Source organism: Thunnus thynnus, chromosome 10 (genome assembly GCF_963924715.1).
Source record: "Thunnus thynnus chromosome 10, fThuThy2.1, whole genome shotgun sequence".
NCBI classification, from domain to species: domain Eukaryota; kingdom Metazoa; phylum Chordata; class Actinopteri; order Scombriformes; family Scombridae; genus Thunnus; species Thunnus thynnus.
Genome location: NC_089526.1, coordinates 14,126,728 through 14,138,978, shown reverse-complemented (window position 1 = coordinate 14,138,978; position 12,251 = coordinate 14,126,728). Strand labels below are relative to the sequence as shown.

At 41.4% G+C, this 12,251-nt stretch overlaps 2 protein-coding genes across 2 annotated transcripts; both read left to right on the top strand.

The window, feature by feature from the left end:
- Positions 1-1,356: 1,356 nt before the first annotated feature.
- Positions 1,357-3,443, top strand: nppcl (natriuretic peptide C-like). Its single transcript, XM_067601220.1, has 3 exons — positions 1,357-1,590; positions 2,234-2,384; positions 2,635-3,443. Exons 2-3 carry the CDS (start codon positions 2,286-2,288, stop codon positions 2,929-2,931), a joined length of 396 nt encoding a protein of 131 aa, XP_067457321.1. The 5' UTR covers positions 1,357-1,590; positions 2,234-2,285; the 3' UTR covers positions 2,932-3,443.
- A 3,595-nt stretch (positions 3,444-7,038) lies between these two features.
- gapdh (glyceraldehyde-3-phosphate dehydrogenase) lies at positions 7,039-12,215 on the top strand. The gene is made up of 12 exons (XM_067601193.1): positions 7,039-7,152; positions 7,651-7,696; positions 8,932-9,031; positions 9,215-9,321; positions 9,449-9,539; positions 9,649-9,764; positions 10,020-10,101; positions 10,274-10,425; positions 10,553-10,631; positions 11,440-11,523; positions 11,610-11,707; positions 11,816-12,215. The coding sequence occupies exons 2-12, from the start codon at positions 7,674-7,676 to the stop codon at positions 11,883-11,885; spliced, it is 1,002 nt and encodes a 333-aa protein (XP_067457294.1). The 5' UTR covers positions 7,039-7,152; positions 7,651-7,673; the 3' UTR covers positions 11,886-12,215.
- Positions 12,216-12,251: the final 36 nt, after the last annotated feature.

The following is a 12,251-nucleotide window of genomic DNA, read 5'->3' as shown; positions in this document are numbered from 1 at the left end:
CCAGATGCTTCTCCACTTCATTTCCACTTTCCTCAATTTTCTTTTCCTTTCTTTTTAGAGCATCTTCTGTCATATCAGATCTCACGTCTTCATCACATGAGAAACACGGTCACGCCGCTCCTCACCAGTTAGCGTGGCTGCGTGTTTATTTACAGTCTTTTTTTTTTTCTTCTTCTTCTGTCTGACACATTTGCGGTTGCCTAGTTGGTCGCCTCTGTTCTCCTGTAATCAATCTCTTTTGTAGGTCTCCCTCCGCTCTCTGCCTGGTGCTTTTCTTCCTCCCTCCCATCCTCCTCCTCCTCCTCCTCCTCCTACTCCTCTCCGCTGCCTACTTTTCCTCCTACAGCGCTCCTCTCTTCACTGACATCACATGCACGGTAGTTTAACCCTCCCCTCCCTCCCCATCATTGCTAATCTCTCTCCTTTTCGCCTACTCCTTCCCACACATTGTCCTCTCCGAAAAGATGAGATGGGTACATTTCTGTATGTGTGATTGATATGTTATGTAAAGACACTCGCCGCGTACGGGCTTAACAGTATGATTGTACCAGCAGTTTGGTTTTATCTGAGGACAAATTTGAGTTTAAACGTGTTCAGTGGGTGCTAAGTGTGTGAATACAAGTAAATTTGCCCTGTTTATAACTAAGTGCTACACAAAGATGAATTCTGCTCAGTCGTGATGGGTATGGAAACTTTTGAGTGCACACATTTTCCTCCATGAAGATGCCTTAATTGTTAAGAGAAGATGCCTTTTTAATTAAGAGAAAATATTCATTGATTTGATTGATGCAGGTAGATGTGAATGCAGTATCTGACGCACATTTGGAACAGCGCAGGTTTATTTACTGGAAATAATCAGAGGCCGCTGAACTTTGAGGTTGGCGTGTTGGATCGCACTGCTCCTGCTAGTATTGTAATTTGGCGGCAGGGGGTACAGGGAGCAGATGGCACTGACAGACTGTAACTTACCCAACAGAGAGGGGAGGTCAGTGCATGCTGGGAAAGACCACGGAGACAAAGGGGAAAAGAGTGTTGCTAATGTGCACGAGGAGCATTGTTACAACATGGGACATGTATAATTCAGATTAATCCGTGACAGAAAACACGTGACAGCTCACTCCATAACTCACTGGTTTACAAGTCAGCAGCTGACCACTGCCCTTTGACCTTGGTGTGTGCGTTACAGTGGCATCAGTATGGGCAGAGTCCACACAATCACCTTGGCAATGACAATCACTCTCTCCAAGGCTATGACGTCACTCCAAAGAAAAGAAGAGGAGGAGGAGGAAGAGAAAGAAAGGAAGGAAGGGTAGGGGGGGGGTCGTCTCCGGCTCTACAAAACCTCTGCAGCATCCCAGCTGATGCCCCAACAATCCAGCTCCTGCCAAGAGGACGGACGCAAGAGGAAAATTCATCCTTTCAATTTCATCACAGAGCAAGAGCGAAGTAGGAGGAGCCAGGCGAGTGAGATAGTGATGCTCTCAGCAGGTGCCAACAAGTGAGAGGTAGCTGAGAGACGGACAGAGACGGTGATGGAGAAGAGTCTGTGAGAGCAGAAGACACCCAGAGCTTCGGTAGAAAACATAACAGGTGAGCACTCTTAAATTGTCTTTGGAAAGGTAAGAATATGATGTTTAAATATGTAATGCTCTGTTTTATAGTCTGTCATTACAGTTGAAACTATTAAAACCTCAGGAGGGAATTTAAGGGAAATATAAAGATTTGTTAAAGCTACGAGTAGAAGAGCAAGCATGTAAATTTTGTAGAAAATGTATTTTCACAGTTCAGACTCCATCAGATCTTGAAAGCAAGCTTTGGTGCAATTACAAATAAAGAAAATAATTTTATTCACAGAAGCACTTTTTTCAAAATGACTTCACTGTGAAAAAGGTGAAACCTGTAAAATTTTTATTTTACATTCATTTGACAGACAAAAAGCGACACATACGATACAATTTTAAACTTAAAGATCAATATCAGCATTTTTTAAAATTTCTTCTTTATCTCAAACCCAACCTAAAATTGATATTTCATGCAGCACAGTTTTAACTTTAAAATATGTATTTGAGGATGATCAGTGCACCATTTGAGGATCTGAGAAAGTGTCCTCAAAGACTGCCATTTGTTCGAAAACAGGCTACATTTACATCACTTTCTATCTTTGATTATAGGTTTTGTATCTGTACTTTTAATTTCTCCACGTATTTTCTTCTCAAATTTTTAATCTTTATAGCCAGTTTCCACTCCTCCCGCTCCAGTCATTCCTGCTCCTCATCTCCGCTGCCATGCTGTGTCCTGTGCTACTTTGTGCCACTCTGCTCCTCCTGACTCCTCTGGAGATCACAGAGGCTCGCGCTCTGCACCCTTCTCCGGATGCTGTGCAGGTATGTGGGGGAGACATGATGGAGGCGAGGGGAGGGGAGGGGAGGGGTAAGTGGGCTGTGGATAATTAGGAAGAAAGGAAGGAGGACTGAGGAGAATTCAGAGTGGATGAAGGATACAAGAGAATAGTCCAGAAGAAGGGAGGGACAGCTGGAAAGTATAAGGGGGAGTAATGAAATGTATCACTGATTGAATTATTATCCTTCGTACACTCCCTGACAATTAAATTTAATCTTTTTTCCCCTTGTATAGTTTATGGAGCAGTTTCTAGAGCGCTATAATGACCTTTTGACCCTGGATGACCTGGAGAACCTGTTGAACAGCCAACCAGAGGAGCAATCCACCTTGTCGTCTGGGGTCAAAGCGCCCGAGTACCCCAAATGGGCTGACGTACAAACACAGCCTGAGACCCCCTGGGTGCGCCTGCTGAAGGGAGCCCTGGCCAACCAGAAGCGAGCAGAACCAGACCGCTCACGGAGGGGATGGAACAGAGGATGCTTTGGCCTGAAACTGGACCGGATCGGGTCCATGAGCGGACTGGGTTGTTAGTGGAGATGAAGGGAAATAAAGACTAATGACATCCTTCTTAGATTGTAAGGGAAAAAAACACAACTGCAAATCTGTTTACATGCAGATAAGGGTGTTTACATGCGTATAGACTACATGTAGTATGGTGTAGACTTGCAGTATTGCTTATGTGGTTTCATCCAGCGTAGATCAGATGCTTCACACACACTATTGTGGCTGTTTAACAGAGCAGCTGTAGTTTATTCCATGTGTAAGTATTAAACTAAATATTAGAACATGTGAGCTATGTTTACATCAGATGATCATCTTTGATTATTTGGCTTGTTTTTTAAGTAAATTGGCACTTTATGTATTTCTAGCTTCTGTCTGCGTACAATAATATAAAAGTGTTTAGAGAAATTCTCTGGCCGGCGATTGTTTGTAAAATCAGGTGTAAGGGACGTGGATATCCAAACATGATGGCACCTGTAATTCCTGCTGTTTGTTTTGTTATGTTTACTTATGATTTGCATGAATAAATGGATTTGACATTTGTGGTGTTCTGGTTTTTGCTCACAGAAATGTATGATTGTTTCATCAGTCACTTCTATCCCACATGTGCATCCCAGTTTGTTCGCCCTCTGTTGACATGCGTCATCTCAATTTGTCTGTCAAAGAGGAGCCTCACATTCCCCCTGACAGACATTTTGATGCTAAATAAATCTGCCTGTGGTTGTTATATATAAGTTATATTTCTTCTCTCCAGTTGAATTCAGTGTGGCAGCGTTCTGAAATATGGACGGCCGATCCCAGTAACAAGCATGGCTGTCACACGCTAATCAACACTCTGCTGTTTCCAAAAGTCTGGCATTACATTCAAGATCCCGGGGCAAAAATCTTAAAGCATTGTACAGGGAAATGGAAAAAAAAAAACGTTTTGACATGTTTTTAATTTATTTTTATACATAAATGTGATGCAATTGTACATGTGGCAAATGTTCATATTGGCATTCCTTGAACCAGCAATGTGCCCAGTTTGAGAACAGTTCCTTGCAAACTTTCAGGCTCACAGGTCCATGTGGAAGAAAGAGTTCAACCGAGGCGCTATCGCTATAATTATAGGTGAGTCAGTTTGAGAATCTGTCAGCTGACAAACCAGACACCAGTGATGGCTGTGAGGTTTTCACTGTGATATTCTTAATTCATGGGAGACATTGTAATTGGTAAATTTAGGAAGGTGAATAGTCTATCCTCAGTAACTCAGTAAAATGAGCAAAAACATGGGTAACTCATTCATTTTCTTAAGTTTTATTACATCATACATAAAATCACTAATACTTAGTAACATATTTGGTCTCTGTATTATTTACATTGTATGTGCAGAGTTTGACACCAGAAGACTGTTCTCATATTATTGAAAGCAGAAAGTTTCTCTGTGCTCACTGAAAATCTTAAGTTTAAGGCATGATTTGTGACATCACAACTAGTTTGGAGCCAATCATGGTCCAACGTTCAATTTACACAAGTGTGATGTGGAAACTTGAAGCCTCCAGTGCACAAACACTGAAAATTGACTTTACAGTGAAGTAAAAGACATTTTGTATGCAATAGCTAAACTTTTGAAATGAGCAATATTTGCATATTTATAGATTCTGTATTTTTTTAATAAGGTATAAGAAGTAGATCTACCTGATATCAGACAGGATATCTCCGTTTCCATCTTCAGTCTGACATTGCCTCCACTCTAACTGATTTCCATGGGGGAGGGGGATTGGATTTGATCACCACTAAATACTCCAGCAGGTGGTGACGTGGTGGGTGACGTACTGCGAGTTGGGTGGTGCTTGGTTTCAGCTCGTCTGTTTTTAACATGGCCGTCGGGTCACAAACATTCTCGTCTTAAAACTAAAAAGTACACTAAAATACATTTTTGAAAACATTAGAGGTGAAAAATAGGCAATGCAGTAACAGAATCTTGATTAATATTTGATCAGCACTGCCTAGTTTTACTCCTTCTTCGTTCTGGCGCACAGCTTGACAACACCTGACAGCGGCATTAATCGCCCCACGGTGCTTATTGGATTGCTCGTAGTAATACTGTTTTTCAACAGAGAAACTGCTGTTTCATTTCATGATGCCAGACCAACAGAATCAGTCAACTTGACACGGTGGAGTGGGTGGATCCAAAAGTCTGGAGGAGCAGATGTCATTTTAAGGATTTTTATTAAGATAATTGAACTTTTTTGGTGGAAAAACCATATCAGACACAGATTATTATTCACAGTAGAGTATCTTATTTATATCTTAAAACATGTCTGGAGGGGATCTTTAATATTTTTTCTTTTACTACAACACTAGATGGCAGTCTGATTCCATAATTTGTTTATTTGTTGCTCACTTCATAAAGCTGCCTGCTGGACTTTGCACTAGACTTTGATTCAGGATAAAAGTTGTATAAATCTACCTGAAGGCCTCTTTTACACAGAGACACGACTGTGCACAGAATGTCAGATAGTAATCCATCCATTTTGTTGTTACTGCATTTTCATATAAAGTAACTAGAACAAAACTTACATTTAAGTAAATAATACAAATTACAGACATGTTGCTGCAATTTATGTTAAAACATGTTAGCTGGTTTATTGAACACAGATTTCTTGGCTGCAACTTCCCAGTATCAGTTTCACTGAACTCAAATAACGATTAGCCTGCAGTCTATATTTTATTCCATAGTCAGTTTGCTCTTTACAGTGAGCAGAATTTGACCGTTGCAATATAGAAAGAACATGTGACCTGTAATGAGACAGCATTTACAGTACTGAGAGTATAAAATGGCCCAAGTGTTGACTAGCCAGCCAGCGTCTAATCTTAGCCTGACCTTTACTTCCCCTCTTTGACCTTAAGCTGCAAAGCAGAGGCCAAGACTGGCATGCATGCACTTGGGGTTATGGTAGTTCAGCTATGCCCAGGCCATTGGACTGCAGCCATAATACACACCAGCAACTGTCCAGTTTTGGTGAAGAGCAACATGTCTGCTAGCCTACCGCAAAATGTTCAATGACATGATCTGCTATGTTGAAAAATACAAGTTACTGAATGTAATTTTTGGTCTGATTAGCTGGATAATGTGCTGCATGTTCATGGTGTACAGATGCCATGCAATGGGTAAGGTTTCAATTCACTCTCAGGACTGGTGAGGCCTAATGGAAAGCCATGGGTTGGGGGGGGGGGGTATTTCCAAACTGATTCAACTTGAATGCCCCTCTGGTTTAAACTGGCATCTTCATTTTTCTCATTTTACATTTTATATTATCCTCTGGACTCATTTGTGTTGACTACTGTAATGCCAACACAAAGGTGTCAAAATAAACAAAGAAAAAAACCCTGAAATGTGTGGGCCTTGTCAGCGTCTGTGTGCAATGAAGAAAAGAGAAGATAACTAATTTTACAGCAGCATGACACATTGTCAACACCTTGAGTGCAGCAATTTTATTCAGACAAAGGAACATGTATTTAATACTCAGATTTAGTTTTGGTGGGTTAGTCATTTCTAAATAACCTGACAAAGCCATATTTCAGCTGAGTAAATGTACTCAAACAAACAGAAGCCTCCTCTGCACATGCGTAATGGTCATGTGTCCGAGTTGAGTTACCAAGGGTCAGTGTTTGACTTGTGCATCTGAGGGGATGGAGAGGAAGACAGAAAGAAGAGTAGATACAGTGCATTTGAAAGTGAAGGGTCATGGTCTTTGGACATTAAATGTCACAGTCAGGACGACAGAGATTTGATCTCTCGTTTGCTGCATCTGTGTCTCCATTAGTCTGTATGTACTGAGAAGGTCATCGTGGGACCCCTCTCTTTTTTCAGTCCAAATCTGAGGACTTTAATGTCTTATCTAAATCTAGATCTCTTAAAGAAGGGGAAGGTGGAAACACACGTCATGTTTGATGGTGGTGGAACATCTAATGAAATAAATATGAACAAAATCATTCCAAACTTAAGCACAGGGGGAAAGACACATTATGATAGGCGAGAAGTTTCTGGGGTCTTTAACTCACATGAACTTAAAGTGCAGGGTGTGTGAGTGCGTGTGTGTGTGCAAGCTGATGACCTTGACATTCAGATGGGGGCGGGGCGAGGAGTAGTGTCCATTGAGGGGGCGTGGTTTCCAACTCTGGTCAGTCATATAAACACACAGCTTTCCTCTGTTCGTCCCCACTCACACCCGGAGTCGCAAGACAGGCAGAGGCATCTCACAAACGGTAAATACCTTCAATGATTAAATCATTGCAGTCAGAGAGGGTCAGGAACCTGCAGAGACTTTGCAACAGGCTTCATGACTGAATAACTAGATTGAGATTACCTGAGAACATTCTGCATGGCCACAAACCAGCCTAGTTTTAAAGCGACTTTGGCCATAATTTTGCTTCATTCGGCTGTTTCAAATGTGAATCTTGTTGCTTATGAAGATGTTTAAATGCTTGTCAGTAAAGTTTAGATTTCACACTTGCAGGGAGAAGTGTGGTCTTGTAACATTTGACCAAAAAGAGAAGCTGCAGACTGCAGCTTTACATTGAAATTTACTTGGACTGTGCTCAGAGAAAGCTTATCAGTTGAACTTTTTTGTCATGCTTATCTCAGTGCACAATAATAAGCAATCATCAAGAGCAAACTTATGTATGGCACTCATAAATGGAGGTTTATCAGTATTTAACAGGCAACATTATTCTCTCTTCTCTCCCTTCTCTTGTCATCTTCAGAGGACTAAATCAACCCAGGCAAAATGGTGAAAGTTGGTATCAATGGGTAAGAACCTTTTTCATCCACTCATTTCACAAAATCAACTACTAGAGAATCACCACACATTTCAGGACTCACTTAGATGTGTAGTCTCTGCACCCTCATCTCACAGAACCACACATATTTAATCTGTGCACACAGGGAGCATTTACCATGATGGCTGCCTTGATTCAATATCAAAATGCACAGTCTATGCTACTCAAAGCTGGTAACATTTTAGCTTGAGCTTGTTGAGGCTGTAACACTGCTCAAAAGAACAATTTTCAAGATTATTTTGGCTCAGGCGGGTCTTCTCCTCATGGTAGATATATGATAACTGTCTGTTTAGTCGATGAATTGAATTATGAGGTGAACCCAGAGTCTACGGACTTGAGCTTCTGCTCTGAATAGCAGACCACCTCTGGTTAATTAATAGTTCTGCTGAAGAAGGAAAAAGCTGTTTTGTAATGGAGAAAACATGCACAGACACAGACATAGCTGTGTACATTCATCTGTCTCATGTCTTTCATGGTCTTTGAACTTTGGCCCTCAGCAGATAACAATGTAGGCAGTGGCTTCGACATGGGGGCCATTCAGGGAATTGTTTTTTCTGCTGTGTAACAAGTGGAAGAGGACACGCATAATTTAAACAAAAGAACATTATTGAACACTCATAATCTGACGTGTTTCATGGATCAGGTGTTTATCTCTTCTACTACACATCTCTCCGGCCCTCCTCCTCCTCTTCCACAATGTCTGAGGACAGAGTCTATCGGTGCCAGGATTTTGAACCTGCGGTTAAATAGTAACTCAGCCACTGATCAAACAGTGCGCTGCCGTCACTAGGATTACCACATTAGAAGTTCATTTCGACTTTACCCCCCAGAGAGGAGGGCGTGAAAGCAGCACAGCCATAAGCTCTGGCACACACACACCTCTCTCCACTCCTCCTGAACCCTGCCCTTTCTTCACCTGGGGTTTCAAGTCTCCTGGGGAGTTATATATCTTCAACAGAAAGGGGAGAAAAAAGCTATAATAGAAAAGTGAAGGAAGACATGTTAAACTGAATGTAAAAGCAAAATTTCCACATAATGACACTTTTTCAGGCTTATTATTTCCACTTAATGACAATCTGCTGCTTCATTTCTGTGTAATTCTCAGACATGACTGATCATATCATGCAGTGATTCTGGTCGGACTTACATGGCATCACACTACCATCTAAAGGCCAGACTATGAAACAACACTGTTCTCTTTTTCAGATTCGGCCGCATCGGTCGTCTGGTGACCCGTGCTGCTTTCCACGGCAAGAAGGTTGAGGTTGTGGCCATCAATGATCCTTTCATTGATCTGGAATACATGGTGAGTCAGCTGGATTAACTTGTATCATGAATAAGTATAATGCAGCAGCTACAAGCAGGAAAACAATATGAAATTTGTTTTTGCAGTCACAAACTTTTCTTCTTCTTATGCAAAAATCATCTGTCATAGTTTGTCCCAACCTACCTTAAGAGTTTTCTTTTTCATCTCTCATCTCTTCTTTAGGTCTACATGTTCAAGTATGACTCCACCCACGGCCGCTACCACGGTGAGGTCAAGGTTGAGGGTGACAAGCTGGTCATCGATGGACACAAGATCTCTGTGTTCCACGAGTGAGTTCACTCAGCGTTTGTTTATTAACTAACCAGGCTTTTCAGTTTCATTACAATTCCACAAAGACACACTGAGTAAGAATTCAATCTGACTCTGACCCTCCTTTTCTCTCTCTCTCTTCTGCAGGAGGGACCCCACCCACATCAAATGGGGTGATGCTGGTGCCCAGTACGTGGTTGAGTCCACTGGTGTCTTCACCACCATCGAGAAGGCCTCTGTACGTATTCAGTCCTGACCCAAAATATTAAATTGTCAATACACCATAGCATAGCAACCTGCGGTTGGCAAAAAGACAGATTTAATATGATCTCAACACAACATTGCAGGCTCATCTGAAGGGCGGTGCCAAGAGAGTCATCATCTCTGCTCCCAGCGCTGATGCCCCCATGTTTGTCATGGGTGTCAACCACGAGAAGTACGAGAACTCCCTGAAGGTTGTCAGGTAAGAATCAGAAAAGGACTGTTAATGTCTGGTAATTATTATCATTATTTATTATGAGTTTTTTTTGCACTTGGCTAGAAATGGAAATTACAGGTTTAAAAATAAGTATAAATTCCAAAATCAGTATCTGAAGTTGTCAAAACATATTGCATGTGAATCTTATAATTTCATGAATTATTGGGTATTTCAGTCAGTGTCTGCTACTGTAATGTGTAAAATTCATTTAGAAGATGCTGTTTCTTTGCTTCTCCATAGCAACGCTTCCTGCACAACCAACTGCCTGGCTCCCCTGGCCAAGGTCATCAACGACAACTTCCACATCATTGAGGGCCTGATGGTAAGGATTAAAATTCTCTGCCTGGGTACAATCTGGCATAGAGATGCTGAGCAGCCCCTAAAGCCAGATTTATAAACAGCCCAAAATGTCAACATGACATTACAAAGTTGGAGAGGGCTAAGCTATATTTAATCATCTTCCCTCTCTTCCTCTCTTTGTTTTTGTCCATCAGAGCACTGTTCATGCCATCACTGCCACCCAGAAGACCGTGGACGGTCCCTCTGGCAAGCTGTGGAGGGATGGCCGTGGCGCCAGCCAGAACATCATCCCCGCTTCCACTGGTGCTGCCAAGGCTGTCGGCAAGGTCATCCCCGAGCTGAACGGGTCAGTACCAAAAACACATTACTGCACATTTTGCAGTATACTATGTTGTCACATGAACATTACATGACTTGCAGTGAATCCAGTGAAATTAGTTTGACCTTACCTATTATATGCTCACATTTCACAGCAAGCTGACCGGCATGGCCTTCCGTGTCCCCACCCCCAACGTGTCTGTTGTTGACCTGACAGTCCGTCTGGAGAAACCCGTGAGTAACTCTTAACTCTAATAAAAGCATTTATAGCATTAAACAAACTAAAATTATATGTCTGCTAATATTTCACATTTTTTCTTAATGTCAACAAATCCCATGAAAAGGCCAAAACTATACTGTTAGAAACTTACTGATTTTTAGAGCAATTGACAAGTAACTTACTGTAAAAACAGAATATAATTGTTAATAGTTACAGTAACAATATTGTAGCTGTAAAATAAACACAGTACTGTAACTACAATAGCTGTTTGTAATTGTAAAAAAATACAGTAATTTGATGATACTTTGATACTTGGTGATACCTGATTACAGTTGCAGCAACAAATTAATCCTACGAACAAATATTTCCTGTGTAACCAAAACCGACGTATCTTATTCTCCTATACCTCACTCACTACAGCACCAGTGTTCATGTAACGAGGCACTGTAGTACATGGTCCTTCTGTCATTAATATTATATAAAAATTCCAACAAATATATTATCTACTCCTGCTTGAGTTAAATTTGCTAAAAACTGCAGTGGCCATCTTCAGTAGGAGCCAATTAACTTGGAGCTAAGTGTAACACAGGAGGGTAAGGAAGTCAAAGTATTGAGTCAAAGTATTGAGAGGTTTTCGATTTTTGTCTTTTCATCGGATTTGTAGGCAGTTAAGAAAAATATAGAATGACTAGACATATCCTTTTTAATAAATTTAGTGAGAGAGCTTAAAAGATCTTATGTATTATTAAATAAGACTTATATTACTTCTGCATTTTCCACTTTCCAGTTACAATACAAACAAACTTCTTTTCTTCTGTACAGGCCAAGTACGATGACATCAAGAAGGTTGTGAAGGCCGCATCTGAGGGACCCATGAAGGGCATTCTCGGATACACAGAGCACCAGGTATGAACTGATCTCACTCTTTGTTGATGATTAAACGTTTTTGTAGATCTGTACGCTTGTTAACGTGGCGTTCTCTCCTCCTGCAGGTGGTGTCCACAGACTTCAACGGCGACACTCACTCCTCCATCTTTGATGCTGGCGCTGGCATTGCTCTCAATGAGCACTTTGTCAAGCTGGTCACATGGTACGCCCTCATGCATGGAGTGATAGAAGACACAGAAAATATACATGGATGTAATGCTAATCCACACTCTATTACCCACACTGACTCTTTTTCTTTCTTCTTCCCCAGGTACGACAATGAGTTCGGCTACAGCAACCGTGTCTGCGACCTGATGGCCCACATGGCCACCAAGGAGTAAACCAACCAGCCCATTGACCCTCACTGCACTATGCCACATCACCCACAATCTTCTGATGCCAGAGTTATAAATGTATAATGAGACATTATATCATCTATAACTCTGCCCGGTTTCCGTCAGATAGTTGACTCCCATTATATGCCTGAGGAAAGATCCACAGAGAACAAATGAAAAGATTTAGATTGGCGACCAATTATTTTTTTATTTGTGAATTTTCCTGTACTGTTCTTGTGTGAGATGGAGCGAAGGTGTGAGAGTCTTTCTGTCTGTGGTACTGAGGTGCTACAGTCAGTGGTGGAATAAAGTCCTCTGTTTGTGAGATTCACATAATCCTTTTCTCTCTCTCTCTCATCATTGCACAGAACA